Raw genomic sequence first — 20,443 nt, forward strand, 5'->3', positions numbered from 1 at the left:
TTAAAGCTTTTGGGAAATCCCAAATATTTTCATCTTTTTTTCATGACTGAAATTTCAGTTTCTAAGTTCTAGGTCTCCAAGTATTCTGTACATTCAGCACCCCATGGGCTGCAGTTGAGAGAGGAAATGGAGAAGGCAGCCTTGGGTGGAAAACACATTCATCCAGTAGTCTTCTGACAGCTCCCATCTGTATATGGTTGATTCAGTAACAAGCCCCAGAAACTTGATGTTAAACTATTGTTATTTAATCTCAAAAGAAATCTTTAATATTCTGAATTTTTTAAAAGTCTATTAATAAATGTTTCAAGTTTCCATAACACTCACATTTGTTGGTTTTCAGATCAGATGTTCCTCACTAAGGATTATAAATTGGACATTTGGCTGAAATCTCACTTTTTATGCCTGAAAATCTTGGAAAGTCAGCTATTTTGTAGTTAATATCTGAAGAGGCAAAGTATGAGTAACAGAAAGTAGTGGCTTTAGTTTTAGCCCTTCTTTTCCAAGCTGTTGAAGGACTTACTCCTATTCTCTTCTCTCATAATTTTATGTTTTGTTTTTGCTTTTGCCTGTTCCCCACCTTTTGCTTATTTATTTGGTCTTCTATTGCCTTTCCCAAATCTTCTTGTTAGTGTGAGTGTGTGTGTGTATGTGTGTGTGTGTGTGTCTGTGCATGTAGAGCTACAGAAGAAACTAGGCTTAAAGTTTGGGAGAGAAAAGACAGAAGTATTTTAATTTTATTTTTCATTATTTCAAATTCTTCTTAGAGACAGAACTAAGCCATACCCTTAGGATAAGAAAAGTGATCCTGTACCTTACTGATTAGGAAAGACAAAGTGTGTGTGTTTGTGTGTGTGTGTGTGTGTGTGCATGTACACACGCTAGGTCTCAATACAGCTTCAAAGGAAACATGGCCCATATGACCTTACAGATTTGTTCCCTAACCTGTTCCTATTTGGTTGCTAGTGAGATTCAGAAAAAGCTCTCTGATTTGGCTCCTGCCTATCTCTCTAGTCTACCTTTCCTACTGACAGCCCTACTCTAGACATCTTAAACTGCTTGGGGTACCAATTAAATGAAACAATGCATAATTTCCTTCCCATTACTTCCTCTTTTTAATCCTTAATATTTTGATTTGGATCCCGTCTACCATAAACTTGTGCAAAATTATTTGTCCTACTCAAAAACTTTAAAAACAGCTGGGCAAGATGGTGTACCCTATAATCCCAGTGGCTGGAGAGGCTGAGGCAGGAGGATTGTGAGTTCAAAGCCAGCCTCAGCAAAAGTGAGGCACTAAACAACTCAGTGTGACCCTGCCTCTAAATAAAATACAAAATAGGGCTGGGATTTGGCTCAGTGGCTGGGTGCCCCTGAGTTCAATCCCTGGTGCCAAAATTTCAAAAACATTTAATCGGTTCCACATTCATGCTTTTGCTGTTCTTGAAAATGTCTTTCCCAATATGTCAAATTTCTTTTTTTTAAAAAAAATAGTGTCCTCCGAAGTACCAGAATACTGCTATTTACACACACACACACACACAAAAAAAAAATACAGCTTGACTAAAGTATAAATGACATACAATGAACTCTTCATGTTTGAAGTACACAGTTATGTAACTTTCAACATGTACACATGCCCAGAACTCATTACCAAAATTAAGATAATATATACATCCAATGTGTTGATTGGTTGGCTTGAATATATTTCTTGTTCAACTAAATTATGAGAGTAGGAATATGTCTGATCACACCTTATATTCCTAGCATCTGAGTAAGTGTCTGGAACCCAGAAATTTTATATATCTATAATATATGAATAATCTGTACATTATCCTGGTAATGTTCCTCTATTACTAATTACATGTTCTAGTGTATGTAGAGTCTTGCAGGATACTCAGCACATCTATTTTCTTGCTGGTTACTTGGGTTTTGCTGGATATTCTGGATTTCAGGATTGGTTGGCTGTCAAGGTCAGGGCTAGCAGGACATGGCAAGACGGGGAGAGGATCCCACTAGAGGGCCAGCATGTGACTGACCACCAAGCCTGAATCGAGAAGGAATGGCCGCAAGACTAGTGATCACAGCTGCCTCTGCTGATATGGGCGTAGAAGTCAAGGCCAGCCTTGACTTCAAGAAGGGGGCTGGATGGGCTTGAGAAGCATGGGGTGGTTAAGGTAGTGTTAAGGAAAAGTGAAGCTGTGGCCAACAGTCATGGGTTAAAATCATTAACTTTATGCAACTGTTTTCCTAAAGCCTCTGGGCAGATTCTAATTTGATCCATTAACAATATCTGCTTGGCTCCAAACTGATGAGCATCTGCTAATTTTTCTAACTGCTTTAATCATTTTGGGGGCTTTGCTTTAGAACCTCTCCAAATCTCCCCCTTCTCACTAAAGTCTCAAGTCTTCAAAGCCTGTGCCAGTTTTAATGAAGGACTACGAGCATTACCTTATGTTCCCACATTTACTATTCCTGTTTAATATTCTCTTCTTTGTCTCACTTAAATATATCAAAATGCAAAGTAGAGATCCTTGAATTTCCAGGAACCAATAACTTACAAAACAAAAATTTGAAATTCAATCTAAGGTCACACATAAGCCCAAAGCAATTTGTGTGTGTGCCTTCCCCACAATAGTATAATGCTCAAAACCAATTCGGAAATTAGGAACAACAAAAACTTGGAAAATTTTTTCAGTATCTATTTAAGTACATATATTAGATAATTTTAAAACATCCAACTCTTTTTTCTCAATGGACCACTGTGTGACATGGGGTTATAGTCACGAGGGAAAGGGAAAAAAATAAATAGTTAAAACGTAGAGGGGTACAGAGAAAGGGAGTTTTGCAAATGGAAACTAGATATGAGTTAGAATTATAGGAAAGGTGGGAGAAAACAAAGTGGAAACAGAGAGAAAAGACATGCACCCTGAAACAGGCACATGCCCTGTGAATGATCCCCTAATCTCCCCACTCATCAAAATCTATCACATTTTCATCTGGAGAGGTCCGAACATGAGGCTTAGATGATTCTCCATTAACTGTCTTAGGAGAAACAGATGAACTACATGGCTGTCCCTACTTTGTCTTGTCCTTAAAGGTGTCATTCTCACATTCTAAAATTGTAGCTTTCTCTCAATAGTATATTTTTTAGTCACATAGGAAGAGATGTGAGAATTCAGAAATTCCCTGTTAACAAACCATCAGTTAGTAGACAGGTCATTAGCTGCAGCATCACCTGCTTAAAATGAGTCCTGAAATTCCAGGTTATCTCTGATGACTTTGAAAAAATAGCTATGAATGAATTCAAATTATCATCTTCGAAGGGAGAGAAGGTAGAAGATTTCAACTGGTCACGAGGAGTTTCAGAATAAGACCTAATGGGAAATGTAGGTGCCACCATTGCTTCTGAAATACAAATATTTAACCCACTCTGAAATAACACTAAAATTTTCCAACAGAATTATGTTTTATATTTTCTAAACATTCCATAGAAATTAAAGCCCCAAGTGATGCCCAAAGTGAGAATAGGGTTTTTCACAAGTTTTCTTGATTAAGTTGAACTATTTCTACAAACTGTCATGGGATAGTCAGCATCATGAAGTGCTGTACTAGGACCCATACATTCAAAGGCAAATAGGCCATGGTTCTAATTCTTATGGAGTTTATAAAGTAATAATAATAATAGGTAATACTATCTCTTAATAAAGTGGTGATAATAGTTCAGAATCCACTACAGTGAAATAGGCTGTCTTACTTGCAAAGAACTCTGATGTGTTTGACAGCTATGCTACCAAAATGACTCAAGTGCTATCTCAGAGGGTAAAACAAGGGGCATTGCCTGAGGTAGAGATGGTATTTGGGATGAGTTATAATTAAGGAGGAGGAATTTGCTGCATAAAGTTGAAGGCTGGAAGTAGGGGAGGGAGAGAAGTAGGAAAATTCTACCCACCCCACCCAAGGAAATAGACTAAGCAAAAAGACAAGCACTTACATGTGTGCAGACAGTCATATATAATCCCCTTTGCCTGGCTGTCAGCATATTTCAATCAGAGATCTGAACCAAGAGAAAGAAGAAATGATTTCTCATTTTCTGGCTCTACTGTGATCTATTGTGTGACCTTGAGCAAAACCTGTATAATCTTAGAGTCTCAGTTATCCCCATTGTAAAATGAAAGAGTTGGATTCTTAATGGAGAGGGCCTTGTGCAATGAAAACATTGAGAAATACAATTAAACTTGTTTGATCTAAAACTCACAGTATAGGGATACAAGAACAGTTTGGGGGAAGAGATCTAAACTCTCCTATGTTTTATTTCATATAAAGTAAAACATTTTAAACTCTCATCAAGAGAAAAAGTAATTGCATATTAAATATGCCTTTCCTGTAATTTTTTTTTTTTTTTTTTTTTTTTTGCTGCTTGGTAAAACAGAAAGCTTAGCTATCAATTTGACATTTTCCTATAAAAATAAAGGATACTTATCCTCCTAAATTTTAGATATGAAAAGGCACTGCTTAGCATGAGGACAATGATATATACTACATTATAATACTCTATCTCATCTGCCTAGGCAAGTAGGGATGATAAAGAATCAGGGCAGTACACAACACCAAATTCCAGGTGACAAAGAATTGAATGGCTGGAAATAGAGTGGAGTTGTATCAAATCTGCTCATATCTAGATATTTGTAGGATTTTCATTTGTCAAATATGAAAACTCAAACTCAAAAACTATGTATAATACCAAAGATGACCCAGACAGATGCTTCCTTCTGCAAACATCTCTCCAAGGCTTGGAACCCAAGGTTTCTGTTTTTTATTCACTAGTACCTCATTTGCCCCATACAGAAGCAATATGAGCACACTAAGAAGCAGGCATGGAAATTAAACTCTTCCAGTTTATATAGGTAGGCTTGAGTTAAATTAACAATGAGTCACTGGACAAATAACTAATAAGTCACCAACTCTCTAGTTGCTGGTATGTTTGTGTTGGGCATAGAGAAAATATCTTTATGTGGGGAGATGTGTGATATTCTCTTTTCATATAGGATTTAAAAGTTTTTTTTAATTATAAATTGGTGTTAGCAACCAGAGGTGTATGTATGTCTGTATATGTGTGTGTATATATATATATATATATATATATATATATATATATATATATACATACATACATATATATATAAACTTATAAAATGCTTATTATTATAGGATTCTAATGGTTAATATTAGAATCTGAAACAGTATTTGCAGAATAAAGTTACCACTGCATTGTAAAATGGCATTTTAAAGACTAGATTCCATTTCAGTTGTTTACTAGAAAAAAATTAAACACATATTTAAACTACTCCCACCATAAGTGTCCATGACCTGCCATTTGGTAATACTAATAATGATGATGGTGAAGTGAAGGTTTGAGATCTAGTAGATTTCCTTGGGAAGCTGGAAGTCCCACTATATGTAGCAAACATCTGTTGAATTAGGGGAGGTCCCAGGAACTTTGGATAAGGGAGAATGGTACACTGGAAGAGTTGACCACTCTTTTCCTCAGGGTGTTTGTCACCTTGTTGCACACATTGGGATTCTTTAGGCTCTCCTACTCTGGCTGCCCCTCATCCTTTGGTATTGATCCAAACTACTTAGTCGTGAATACAGGTGGTATTCTCCTTCTATTTAAAGGTCTTGAGTATCTATTATTGTTTTCATGTTTATTATCTTAATACCTGACAGTTATAACATCTTTCTTCCAAAGAACTCTCTGGAGTGCTATAAGGTGTCAATTGAAGACAAATGAATGTGAAAGCACTTTCTGCTCCATATATGAAAGGAGATACACTCTGGCCCTGCTGCTCTCCAAGAAAAACTTTTCTTGCTTTTTCCTTGTTTTTTTTTTTTTTCTCCTAGATGGCACACCTTACTTAAGGTTCTGTTCTTAGGTTTTGCTCTCTTTTTCTTCTCTTAATCTCTCAAACATACACATACCTGCATTTTAACTCTTACTTTTACCCTGATGACTTCCAAACCTGCCTTTCACCATGATATACTTTTAAAACCCAGTTCCATATTTATATCTATGTTTTTTTAAAATTTCTTGTTTAATATTTAAACTTAAATTTCACCTTCCCAACATAAAGCTTATTATTTATTTATCTTTATAAAACTATTTCATAACTTTGATATTCAAAATGCATCTTGAAATTGAATGTTTTGGACCCAGTTTGAAACAGACTAGAATAAAGAAAGATATAAGACTTTCAAGGGCAGAGGATGATGAAGAACAATCAAATTCAGTGAGCGTAGCCTGGAATATTTTGGATGGTCTAAGAGTTTGAGGATGAGATCTAGTGAGACCTAAAAAATAAAATCTAGAGTTATATGAAACAAAAGTCAATGATAATCAAACTTCAGTAAATAAGGTTGATGTAAGCCCAGATTTTATTCATATTTTAAGTATATTGTGAAGTGTGTATCACATTTTTTAGAATATAGATATTAGAGAATAATATTTTATTTATTCATTTTAACAAAGATATGCATCAACATTGAAAGGAGTATATGGATTATTTTTCATTTTAAAATTTTTTTCCTAAATTATTCACAGCAGGGAAATTAATGCTGATTGACTAACCTGACCCCACCCACTAACAGGCACACTCCCATCTGAAGGGCAGGCCTGATGAGTATGCAAGATTTGCTCCACACATGGCTCTCCTCATCTCCATACCTATTGTACTGCACTCTACTTTCTCAACTCCCTCCATCTCTATCATTAGGAGCTCATTTACCAGAAATGAGAAAGAGAACTCATTTCGTATACCCAGTTAGTCAACAATACTTTGAATCTTCTTTAATAATCTCAATTTTACATTGATCCTTTTCTACCCTCACTGTCAGGTCAGTAGCTCTCCTGCTTCAATTACTGAGACAGTGTCCTACTTGGGCCCTCTACTTTATGGAGCTGCTATTCCAAATTCCACTTTCAAAAACTTGCCCAAGAAAATAAACACTTCTTGTTTCCTAATGCATTAAATTTAGATTTTCAACATCTTATTTGTTTGGCCCGTAGTTCATCTCCATTCTCCTCATCTAAATGAGTGTCCTAGTACTCCCTAGCAGGGATCCTCTTTTCTGGTTAAGGACTTTTCTTCCTTTCCCCATTGGCCTGCTCAAGTGTATAAGCTCCTAATTCTAGGGATTTACCTCTGTTGCTGGGCCTCTTGGATTTTCGTCCATGCTCTTTTGCAACCGTCAACAATTAAATCCTTAAGGAGCCCCTGTCTCAGTGCCACCTTCACAGATTATTTCTCTATTAAGACACAGATCAATTGCCATCTCTTTTAGAAAACATCCCTTTGGTCTATGTTGGATGGCCTCCTTTAGGGAAACACAATATCACATGGATATTTGCATAGCTGATGCTGTTCTGTATAGTCATTGCCCAAATACTTATCTTCCTCTCTCTCTAGGCTGGTCACTCTGGATGCAGGGGTCTGCAACCTGTGCTTCTTCAGTGCCAAAAACCCTAACCACCATCAAGAAGGTCGAAGTGATCTCTGTTTGAATTTCTTAGATTTAAGGGAAATTTCTCAAAATTTAAGACAATTTTATACCACAATCAAACAATTCACTAATATCTGTGTTAATCTTCTTTTTCTAACGAGGTAAAAAACATTTCTTATGACAGAGAAATTTTATCATAGAGACCACAGTGAATAGTTACCATAGATCTTTCAAAGTACCAGTTACACAGCAGTTGTTCAATCAGTTCTTGTTAAATTAAATAACAAATCACTATTTCTAATAATTAACCAAAAATACTGAAACTACCACTTAGGAGTAGAAACAAGTCACGAATTGTCAAGGAGTACTGTTCCTTAGTAGCAAGGTATCATTTGGTCAAAAGGAAAATAAAACATTAAAACAGGTGCCAGGATTGAACTGACTCATATTAGCTGATAAGTAAAAATGTTCTAGCTCAAGAAATAATTAATCATGCTACAAGTTCCCCTTTACTGGCTTACATCACCCTCTTTCCTTGCATGTTGGCTCAGTTCATGTTCCCTCTTATTTTCTTAGTGGTGTCACAATCCATATTTGCTAGCCTGTTATCCTTTTCCTATTCTCCTTCTTCCCCAAACTATCTAGTCTTTATATCCAAGCTAGGTATTTCCTAGATCAAAGCTCTCCCTACAGCCTAATTCTCTTAAAACAGCAAGTATTCCCCGTCTCAGTTTATTCCCATTGCTTCCAAACATCACAAATGGCTTCTAAAGCCTTTTATCAGTCTGATTGTATCATAAGATCAATACTCTGTCAAGCTTTCTTGAAATAGGAAAAGAGAACACCATACAAGAACGAAGACTCTAATTTTTCTACTGAAAAGAAAAAAAAGGTGTGAGAATTGTAACTGACCAATTGATAGTGTATATATTGGGAATATTTACCAGACACATTGTGAAGTATTAATATTTATGAAATATCTCTATTGTCTGTTAATTTATATTCGTATATACATAGTATATAAAATTTCACTATTACTAATTTATTTATCTTCTCCTGACCTACGCCTCATAACTATAAAGTTATTTTTTAACAGGCACGCTATGTTAAGTTTGATGGCTTATCCTAAGCTCTCTCTTGTGTGAGTAGATATTATGATCTAATAGATTAAGACCAGATAGATTCTTTAATTTTGGATCGCTAGAGTACCATTTCAGTTGTTGATCCAAAAGTCTTTTATCTCATGCAAGCAAGAAAGAAGTTTTACTAGAGGATTCTCCCATTCAAAAATATATTTTCTCTATATTTTACCTTTTAAAAATGTACTGAGTTTGGGAAACTACATAAAATTCATATTGCCACAGAGATTAGAGCTTATGAGTTACTCATACAGAAGTATAAGTTATTTTAATTAGCATTTATTTCTTGCCAAGAGATAAGAGGAGCATCCAATGAGAATGAGAATAACTTTGGAGAGTTGGATGTTGGATGAATAGCCAGAAAATTGCAGGAGACAGTCTATGGGAACTACAGGGCTGTAGGCTGGGGAAGGATAACACATCCCAAGATACTAAGGCATCCTTAAATGTCATCTCAAGCTTTCCTGAAGTTATAGAGCCCAGGGCTGGCAGACCACTGGTCTACTCAAACAGAGACCGTGGTGCAGTGACGTACTTTCCTTTTACTTTGTGTTTGTTCTTCCTTGGGTTTCTCATTCACTTATAAGTTTTAAATAGCTATGGTTAGTTCTGATGCGATGCAGACCTAGCCTTGGAGAATAGGAATTTCCATCCTGCAACTCAGCCTACCTTTGTAAATGCTTCAGTTATGCTCTAAAGGATTAGTATCCTGGCGTTGTTAGGCAGGAGGCATGCAACTATAGGAAAGAACATTGTTTGGAGATTTGGGCTCTCAAACTACTAATCTCAGTGTTCCTAAATAACTGCATAAACTCTATGTTTCCATGTCTCAGCTATAAAATAGGGGAAATAAGCAAGACGATTTCTGGATCCTTTCCAGCTTTAACATTGCGCAATTTTTCTAATTACATATGCTTCCTGATTTCCCTCTAATTTCATATGAGAGCTTACTGGCTTGGAGTCTCGAAGTAATTTTCTGACAAGTGTGGTGATAATACTTGCACTGTTTATCTCACAGAGTTGAAGTAAAGATAACATATGAAATTATGTGTGTCACTGTGCATTGTGAACTGCAAAGCCCTATAATTGTACAAAACAAATTAGTATTGGATATTTCTCTTTTTTCTATTATTCTGGTTAAATAAGCACTATGATACCTCAATGTGCAACCAGCAGAGGGAGACAAGTTCAGATTATATTTCTTCTTGGAACATAGAATCAGTTAATTGCTATGTGGACATTTGTTTTTTAAAAATCAAAATGAAATTCATAATTGGCAAATAGTTAATTTGCTTACATGCTCTATAAACATATTAAAGTCACACAAACACGAGAGAGGCTAAGAGAAAAGATAAGAAGGACCAGGAAAATTATGAGGGAAGGAATGTAGTTTTCTGGGCTTAGTTTATTACAGAACTCAGAGACAGCCCTTCTGTGAAGAATGTCATATTCCTATGACAACTTCCTGAATATGTCCATCTGGAAGTGCAAGCTATTTGGGTACCAATTTAGGAACCAACCCAGAATTCTAAAAGTAGAATTTGCAAATTCCCTCTGAAGCTAACTTTTAAAATCAACTTTCCCATTTTTATCAGTCTGGACTTCTAGGAGGTGGGGGGTGGGGGAAAGAAACAGGGGGACAGAGACAGAGAGACATAGACATCAGTTTTTTTTTTTGGTGAAATTTCCCTGAAAGTTTTCACCTCTCTTTTGTTTCCATTGTCATTGCTTTTATCATCTCTTTTCTGACTGTTTCAGAAACTTTATAACTGGTCTTGCCTGACTTTGACTTGTTTCAGGCTATCTCCCATTTCACTGCCAGTTAGTTATCTTTTTAAAACACAGAATCTGATTATGTTACTCCCTTTCTCAAAGTTTTTAATGGTTCCTTACTGCATACAGAATAAAGGCCAAACTCATCAACATGTCTGTCAAGCCCCTCAATGACCCCAACATTAAAAGAGTCATTTTCCATTTTTAACTTTAAGCTCCTACAACTTATCCTCCCCATTAATGGAAAGTTCCTGAGTGAAGGGCTTCATTCCTTCATTGTTTTAGGAAGCAAAAATCTATATAATCAATACATTTGTCTCTTTCTTATTATTTCATCAACAAGTTTATTAGGCATCTAACTAGTTTGTCTACTTTACATTTTTCTACTTGCTAATTTCCCTTTGCCAAAATAATCTCCCTAAAACATCAGTATCTCACTTCACTCTTTCAAAACTTAAAATCACCTTCTAACTGTGAGATGAAATGTGATTCTTTATTCAGGCATTCAGGATTCTTCATTAGCCACCTCCCGCCCCCAATTAGAGAAATCTGGCTGTTTTGTTCTTCACTTCAGGCTGGTACTTGTGGCCATCCTTTGCAAAAGATGTTACCATCCTCCATTCTAGTCTTACATATCTTCCAAGAGTGACCTGAAATACATTTTTTCCAAGAACACTTCTGGATTACTTATTCTGACCTCCTGTTGTGTTTTGACTGTGCCTCTTTATAGTCCTTAGTTACTCACCAATCCACCTAATTCTCTGCTTCCTGAGTGTTCCCCTTAATGCTCTGCTTGGTTGCAAATTCCTGGACTCCTGAGGAGGAGGAGGCCTCTGATTTTTATTATTTTGCAGCACTGAACAGCACCAAAGAGAGGATTGGCATATGTGTTGGCTCATTTTGGTCCTGCTCTATGTTGGAGAGCTCATTTAAAAGGCTACATCATAATTGTACAACGATGATGTTCAGTCCCTCTCTAAAAGAACTATTAAAGTTCCTCCCTCATTACAATGGCACAAGGACATGGTGTCAGTTTTGCACCTCAGTGTTTCCTCAGAACTTAGCAAAGTACCTGTTATATAGCAGGTCTCAAAAAATACTGATTATTTGAATGAATATTCTCATACACAGCAATATGGCTGGTGAGGCAGGTCTGATAAATTCCTTTCTCTCATGCAGGCAATGCTCCTCCCACCCAGGAAGTACTCTGCTTTTCTGTATTAAAAGCAAAAAGGGCTAAAGATGTAAATGACAGGACACATATAAAGGAAGATACTTCGAAGCAAGCAGACTTCTGGGACACTTTGAATAATATAATGACCTACCACTAGACTTTCCCTGAAGCTCAATATTGTCAGTAAACTCTAGAGAAAACATATTAGTGTTATTTACATGACTTATAGCCTCAAGATATTTAACTAGGCATTCCATTTAGATTTAGCAGGATAGCTACTGCCTGAAAGATAAATATAGATATGTATAAAATATTTTGTAAAGTTTAGCTGCTAAATAGCATCTGCTTATCTTGTTGTGCGTTTTTTTAATCTTTAACAAAATACTTTCATTACAGTAATATTCAATTAACATAATAATCATACTAAGGTTGAGCAATATTTATAGTTGAACAACAGCAACAATGGAACCGTTTTCTTTTGTTGTTGTTGTTGTTGTTGTTACTAGCTAATATAAATGACAGTCTACTTGGCATTCTGTCAGTTCTTATTTGCTGAGTGATGGCTTTCTACAAGGGTATGCCACAGTTGAACTACTACAATGAGAAGAAAAGCTGGCATCTAGAAAACACTGATCACATAACCTGTTGGGAAGAGTCTCCCTGTTACAAGACAGTCAAGCCAACTTGATCTTCCCTTTATCTTCATTTTTACCCCACAGTCTAACCCACTTGCCACTGGATGACCAAGATTTCCTTCTATTTGTGTCCTTGCTTCCACTATTATTCTTCTGCATTCCATTCTCCATATGGTAGCAGTCTTTCTAAAATGTAAATCAGATCAGGTCAAACCCTGGCTAAATCATTTTACTGGCCATTTGAGTTACTAGAAGAAAATCTAAATTCCTTACATTGGAAACTCTGCATTATGACCAATCCCCAGTTTCCAGTTTCATCTACACTTGACAACTATCTACTTCAACCTAGACACAAACCGTGTTCCAGGTTTATTGTCTAGAACAATAACAGGCAGTTTCCTTGTGTATATGCCTTCCTACTTCAGGACCTTTGAATATGCCATATCTTTTACTTTGAAAGATCTTCTTGCTAATATTTCTATGACTGCCTCCTCATGTTTTAGAGTTCAGTTTACTATTAGCTCTTCAAAGAGATTTTGCTTGGCCTCTTTATGTTCCCCTCACCACATCTTAAGGTTATGTACGGTCTATCATACAATTTTTTTCCATAGTATTTACTCTCTACAAATATTTGGATATATATTTATTTGTTTAGTATCTGTATTAAAGACATAAAATAATGAGAGGACATAAAATAATGAGAGCAAAGTCTTGGTCTATCCTTATTCACTGTCATATTAATGAAGGCATACTGCATGAATGAATGAGTAATAAATCTACTAATCATATCAGATGATGGAACTGAACACCTGTCTTGACTATTCCTCATTGCTCCTTGCCCTATGTTTTAATGATAAAAAATTGAGTCAAGACAACATCCACAAATAGAGAGCAGAATCACCTGATTGCCCTCCTGGACTAAGAGCTTGCGATCCTGAAGATGCTGCTCTTGCCATCTTTCTAGATGTTGAACTGTTCTTCCCATAGGTGAAAGGTAGATCATGAAGAGTAGCAGCAATGCAGATGCAGCATTACACCACCATTGCCAACTCTGTGTACAGGATGGCAGAGTGGAAAACATAAATGAGAAATGGACCCAAGGGCTGGTAAAGATATTTCTTTGAACAAGTTAGGCATGTGAGAATAAGTTTACTGGTGTGCAAATGCAGCAGTAAATGTAAATAACATGTATGTTTATGGGTAATGAGAAGCAGAAGCAAGAAGTGAGGATGCAAATAGGAGCCTGAGAATGTCAAAAACCTTGTGGAAATTGGGACTGATCCAAGCATTGATGCCTACAAAAACAAAACAAGCGAGCAAAAGACACTCAGAAGCAGAGAAGTGATATAATCATAATGAACCACAAAGGCTCACACTAAAAGAAAACAAAAGAGTGATTTTAATTGGACAGAGTTTGGATGGAGTGTTTGACATCACTGGAGGGTCTATAGTAAGAATTTGGCCATTATTTAACTGACATAAAGCTGACTGATTTTGTTAGGCAGTGAGACACATGTGAATGAAGTCGTTGTATTCAAAAGAGGCACATTCCAAAAGAAACTCACATGAGATAGTGCCACGCTTATGAGCATTAACTGAAATACTTGAGCATTGCTAAATTATGATGAAATCATTGTGAATGTCATAGTAGAGATAGTAAGGAGAAGTATTAACAATTCTGGCTTTCTAGTTCATATGAAAAAATGCTAATTCCACTTATGAAAGTAAAGTACAGGCATGGCATTATTATGATTAAGACCCTACAACTGTAGAAATGTAGAGTGGTATATTAATAATGTTATAGACATGTTTAGCATAAAATGCAAGCAATGTAGCTAAATTAATTGTACATTTCAGGCTGCACCTAGATTTCATGTATGCTTATCATCTTACAGAGCTAAATAGAAGAATAAACCTTTTATGCATCTTACTTACGGTACTCAGAAGCTAGCCAGTCTTTGTTTTTCCTGCAACATTTGTCCCTGGAGAGTGCCAGCATCTTCCAAAGCCTCTTTTAGAAAGCAGTATGTTATTTTAAAGTAGTAGTTAAGATCATCTTACTTGGGTGATGATGGCTGTTTCACATGGCTAACAGCCATACTTGCCTCACAAATAACCCAAAAGTATGTTCATTTTTGCCAACCCTCTTGGAAGAATGCATATAGCAGATTACAGAAAAAATAGCCTATAGAAATTTCATGAACTTGTCTATTTGTTTACTTTCCACCGAGAAATTAATATTGGGATAGTTTGGGGGCAATGACCAAAAGGATGAGATACGTTATCCAATTTGATAGAGTATTGTATTTATTAGAAGGTGGGAGTTCTTAAAGAAGAGAGAAAGAAAAAAAAAGGATAACATAAGGGGAGTAAAAAAGAGAAGTTCTCTGAGAGACCATACTTTTCACAGAAGTAGACTGTGCACACCCATAAATAGATTTATTTACTCTAAGTGGTGAAGTGAACCACGTGGTGAGTGGGGTTGGGCATTCCACCATGTTTCCAGTCTTATGTTCATCCATTATAGCATTCACCCTCTGGGCCAAGTGTTGGGTTAAACAATTGTATTTGAAGTACTGTTTGGCTGTAAATACCAAATATTACATTATTATCTTATATAGTAAACCTCATGACTTTTGTTTTGTTTTTGTAATGGGGATTGAACCCAGGGGTGCTTAACAACCAAGCCACATCCCCAGCCCTTTTTGTCTTTTATTTACAGACAGGGTCTCACTGAGTTGCTTAGGGACTTGCTAAGTTGCTGAGGCTGGCTTTAAACTTGTAATCCTCCTGCCTCAGCCTCCCAAGCCAATGGGATTATAGGCGTGCACTACCACGCCTGGCATAAACTCATGATTTTTAATTGTTCAGGAAGTCAGTCTTATTGAATTAGACTGAATTACTGAACAGTCTAAATTAAAGAATTTCTAAAATAAAGTCCTTTTAAAAACTGTGTTTTATATTAAGTACTTACAGTAAGTCAATTTAGTTTAACAAAAGTTGCCAGGAACTGGACTTTATTTAATGAAGATATTTTAAAAATCTTTAATTGCTGTTTTTGATGTTTTTTCTACACAAATATGTAGTTATAATTGTATATTCTTTGGTTAAGCATTTCCATTACAATTCTGATTATATTCTTGATTAGCCTAAGATATACTTTTTTTTTTCAAATAATTATGGAGACAAACTCCAGATTTGGTTGATATACCAAAAATTCCAAATTCCCACTACTTTGTTGTGAATTATTTTGTGCTCTATATATTAGTCTGTTTCCTCCTAGCACCACCATTCAAGTTCTACCAGTGACTTTAGATTTCTATTAGTTAACAATCATGTATAAATATCTTCCACCAATAATATCCTACCACCCCACTATACTTTGCCGTGAAAAAACCTCTTCCTTTCTTTACACAAAATCCAGTCACTGATAAGAGGAAGTACTCATAATATCAATTTGTCTAATCCTTCCCTAGAGCATCTAGGATCCTACCAAGGATAATCCCATCAGTGGGATACCCATGATCCTAGTAGCCCCCAGTCCCTTGCATCTTTCTTTTCTTTGTTCTGACATTGGTGGAACACCACCCAGATGAAGAACACATGCTACTTTTAAACCTTTGCTTGGCTCGTCCCTCATTTCTCAGAGCTCCAAAGAAGATTATCAAGGATGGTCAAGTCAACTAATGGTGGGGAAAGAGTGGGTACTCTTTTCTCTTCAAACTTGACAGAGAGTTATATAAAACCTTTGCACCTCCTGTTGACAACTGAAGCTCAGTTTAGCATTGATATTGAGAAGCACAGGATTATGGGGTTTGTGATTCAACTAACCATTGGATCTAACCATTTTTTTTCTGTCACAAATTGGGCTCCAAGTTTTCAACAGCTGAGTTACAAAGTAGTGGTGAAATATCACTGGTTTCTTAACTGTGGATTGCTTATAAACCCTGAAAGAGGACACCTTGATTTATAGGAAATGAATGCTCAGCACAACAAAATTAATTGACTTGATAAATCTTGGATTTGTGACAATTTGGATTCCAATCCTTCAAAATCTTTTATAAAATCAAAATGCCTTCCTTTTTTTCACACAGTATATAAGAGTTCATATATCTTTTAACTGATAAAATGCTGTAGAGAAATCTGATCAGTCTGGGGGAAAGGGAGGTATCAGCACAGTTAGTGCTTTCTTGGGGCTTGTGGGGATTTCCAAACATGTTTCTTTGCATTTATTTCTTTGTATTTATTTGCAAATGTCCTCAGCTAACCATTTGTGTAAATAAGAGGGGTAAGGAAAATACCTTTGTGTGTGTTTGTATATGTTTGTATTTATGTATTTACTTCTTCTATATGTATGGAATATTTATGGCTAGAAATGATCCAGAACAGGGAGACATAAAATGGGGACTCCCAACCTGGAGATTCCCCTATTAGCAGAAGTGGCAGCAAGTTATCGGAATGACTCACAATCACTTTGGTTGAAGCTTTAGAGCTGTCTATGCAAATTTTCTCTCCTTCTATGCTATCACAGAGGGAAGACTTACAAGCAAAGGCCTTGCTGGAATACAGAAGCCTGAAGGAGATCAAGTGTGATTATTCTGAGGGTCTGAGGACAGGTTACCTAGCTCCAAGCCTGAAGGAGCCTCACTTCCCTATGCTTCATCCTCATCTCCCATCCTTTGCCCACTTCTTCTGGCTTTCTTCTGTATATATGGAACTAGAAATATGTGTTGCCTCCAGATAGGGGAATTATAGTTGTCTTCCTATTGCCATTTTTTTTTTGATACTTTTTTTTTTTTTTGGTACTGGGCACTGAACTCAGGGGCACTTGATCACTGAGCAACCTCCCCAGCCCTATTTGTATTTTATTAATACAACTCAGGGTCTCACTGAGTTGCATAGCACCTCACCATTGCCGAGGCTGGCTTTGACCTCCGGATCTTTCTGTCTCAGCCTTCCGAGCCACTGGGATCACAGATGTGCACCCCCATGCAGGTTCCTATTGCCATTTTTAAACTATAGGACAACAACTATAATTAATCCTATAGAAATTTATACCATTTGGTTTTTATATCATGTGAATGCTTTAATTGTTCAGGTAAAATTTAAAAGGAGGAAAAGAGTCCCTAGCTGGCCCAACCCCATTTTCATTGCCAGCATCAGTACTAAGGGACATCTCTAGTATGGGACTCTCACTTGAAGGACTAACAGTGTTGGTCCCTTATGAACCTCATCATTTCCTGGGCTCATGGAGTAGAAGGAGTGAGAAATGATGGTAGCCTGTCTGGCATGCACTAGACTGCTGCATGCAGCCTTAGTGTCTCCCTATAAATGACAGGCCTTGAAATACAAATCCTCTTCCTTGTATATGAACATTTTGAGAAGCAAGTACCAGTAGGAGCTTGGGTGGTGGTCATAGCAATGTGTCATTAGAACAATAATCTTTAAAACCACCACTCATGTGTGGGACTGAGTGAGGGTTTCCTGGAGAGTGAGGTTGATTTAGGGATCAGGGATCAGCTGCTGAGGCTGGCACTTGGAAAAGACAAGCCAAGCATTCACACCCCACACCACTCAATACCAGCATTGTCTCCAATACATCTTTCATAAAGGGGTTCTAAGAGGGGGTGGGGATGAAGGAAGAAGAGAAAATAAACCTTTTTCATCCTATAATAGAAAGTACAGAAGAGAGGAAAAGAATGAACAAGATTTGAGTATGAAAAGCCATTGGCCAGGAATATTTACTTTGAAATCAACTTTGGCTTTTAATGTGAGAGTCTGCTGTCAAGTTTCTTCACTGTTTTACATTCCTTAGCCCATCTTTCAGGACTTGCACCCCAACCCCCATGCCTTCTATCCTTCCGTTTCACTCCCTCCATTTAGCAAGGTTTGCCTCTTTCCTGCCTCTCTTTCTCCTTCTTCCTTCATCCTTTCCTGGACTCTTTTTATGGCTTAAGTCCTTCTCCTTCTTCTCTGTCTTCAACAGTCCCCATGCTCTCCATTCCCTCTTCTTAAGGAAATCAGCCAGGCCTCCTCGGATGGAGCTGTTGTCCTGACAACCTAAAGGCACACCGGGCTTTCATTGAGGCTGACTGCTGCTGAAGGGGGCAGTTGTGCAAAGCGAGGGGCCACTCCGAGGGGAGGGAGGAGGGGATGACGTGGAGGGGCTGTTGAAAACCAGCAGGGTAGGGGGAGGTGCTGATAGAGAGACAGCCGGGGACTGGAGGGAGAAACAGGAAGGGAGGAGGGGGAGAGAGACTCTGGGCTGCCTCTGCCGCTGCTGCGTGGCAGTTTCTTTACACTCCCTGGCAGCTTGGAGCCGGCTCCCTCGCCGGCCTGGGAAAGTGGGTTACACAGGGAAGGAGCACAGCTCCGACGCTGGCACAGGAGCATCCAACCACAGAGAGACCAGGGAAGCACCTCTGCCTTTGGCAGTCTTCTCCTCATCCTTTCTAGAGGGTTTTGCATTTGTACTCTCTGTTGAAATTTTGTTCCTTGGACTTTTCCCCTCACCCCTGCTAGGATTTTATGAGGGCTTTGTTAAGACTTAGAGGGAAAAGAGACTGAGCGAGGTGAAGAGTGGCAAAGTGGAAGGGGCCACAAACTGGAGAAGCCCGACCTGCCTGGGCGGTTGATGACAGCCGGGTGTTAGTAAAGCCCCTCTCCGCGGCGAGCAGCGCGCACAACCCTCCGAGCACCCCGCGGACCCGCACCTCGCCTTGGCCACGATGGTCGGGAGAGTTCAGCCTGATCGGAAACAGTTGCCGCTGGTCCTACTGAGATTGCTCTGCCTTCTTCCCACAGGACTGCCCGTTCGCAGCGTGGATTTTAACCGAGGCACGGACAACATCACCGTGAGGCAGGGGGACACGGCCATCCTCAGGTAGGGCTTTCGGGCAACTTTTCTCCCGCGCGCTTGTGTGTGTGTGTGTGTGTGTTCGTTCCGATGCTGCAGGCTCCGGAGTGTGTGTGTGTGTGTGTGTGTATCCCTTTCACTGACTGGTAGTCGACTGCCAACAACATTCAAAGGAATTCTGGTCCCTGTCAAGAGCCAATGGTGCTGGTGAAATGTTTGGTTCTTTGGATGTTGTTTCTCTGATCAAGGAAGCCTAACTTCACCTATGGAATTAGTGGAATTCCAGCAGTATTACGGTTTTTGTTAATTGCTCATGCTTTGCCCTCTGGAGTTTTGTTGACGTTTCTTAATCCAGAAAGAAGAGTTGTTGAATTATGGCTCTAAAAGAGTGGTACATGGTACTGCATTCTCCTTGGTGAGTGTGTGAGTGTGTGTGTGTGTGTGTGTGTTGTACATCCAGGCTTTCACTCTGCCAGCAGTAGTTCTGATAGAAGACTTTCTGTAAAGATCTTCTAATTGACATCTAGGGAAATAAATCAATCTTAGAACTTTGGTTGGTTACTGAGCCTTTTTTGGACTGTGGATAGAAATCACCACAAGAATGAGGAGAAGAAAAAATAACATTATGTCCAGCTGCTGGCATTTAAGAATAGAAGTGTTAAGCCTAAAGGTTGTGAGAGAATTAACCTAGCATAATCAACATGATTATTGACTTAAAAACTCTTATCTTTGTATAGCTCTGCCAAACTCTGAAATATAATTTGAGATTGAAATTTGGAAAGGAATCGTCCCAAGTCCTTGGGAGTTTGACCCCTATAAGGGACAGTGAGCTAGAGAGACTCAAATGGCACCTCATCTTTATTCTATTTCTAAAAAGCTCCAAGCAGCTTTTCCTGTTTTTCCTCTTATCTCTTCCCCCTCCACCCTTGCTTTTCCAGCTTTACTTGAATTTCTAGCAGATAATAATTTTTTAAAAAGGGGGAAAAATGAAGAAAACAGAAAGAAAATGCTCTCCTTTGAGATCTTTTAAAATCCCATTTCCTCCAAATAAAATGACCCAGTGTCAGTCTATCTATCTAGCTAATATTGCTGGTTGTGGCAATAAAAAACAGTGTGCGATAGAAAATAAACCTCTAATCTGTGTGCAAGGAGCTGATAGTGCATAAACCCTGGGGCATAAGGGAGCAGTTCTGTGGCAGAGCTGCCTACAGCAGCAAAGTTTTCTTTTCTTTTCTCAGAAATAAATTTGGTTGGCTGTCACAGAGTGTCCTGCTTTGGGATCTCTAGCCTTGTTAGAGGAGAAAATGGTGTGTGTGTGTGTGTGTGTGTGTGTGTGTGTGTGTGTTGTCTATATATGTGTTGTTCCAGATTA

The 20,443-nt window shown here is 38.0% G+C and overlaps 1 protein-coding gene and 1 long non-coding RNA gene across 4 annotated transcripts in view; one reads left to right on the top strand and one right to left on the bottom strand.

Moving 5' to 3' along the window:
* Window positions 1–1,843: 1,843 nt before the first annotated feature.
* On the bottom strand, window positions 1,844–19,151 carry LOC125616890. The gene is made up of 3 exons (XR_007347664.1): window positions 19,018–19,151; window positions 9,632–9,636; window positions 1,844–2,387 (listed from the first exon to the last, which is right to left on the bottom strand). It is a non-coding gene; the product is annotated as an uncharacterized LOC125616890 (long non-coding RNA).
* LOC107136298 (limbic system associated membrane protein) overlaps window positions 18,417–20,443 on the top strand; it is a 621,536-nt gene continuing 619,509 nt past the window's right edge. For 2 of the 3 annotated variants that reach the window (XM_048803275.1, XM_048803276.1), the window contains exon 1: window positions 18,449–19,098. In XM_048803275.1, coding sequence (XP_048659232.1) covers window positions 18,944–19,098 — 155 coding nt within the window. In that variant the 5' untranslated portion in view covers window positions 18,449–18,943. Of the gene's footprint in view, window positions 19,099–20,443 lie in introns of all 3 variants that reach the window. The other variant, XM_048803277.1, reaches the window with a different exon arrangement.

Source organism: Marmota marmota, unplaced genomic scaffold (genome assembly GCF_001458135.2).
Source record: "Marmota marmota marmota unplaced genomic scaffold, marMar, whole genome shotgun sequence".
Taxonomy (NCBI): Eukaryota; Metazoa; Chordata; class Mammalia; order Rodentia; family Sciuridae; genus Marmota; species Marmota marmota.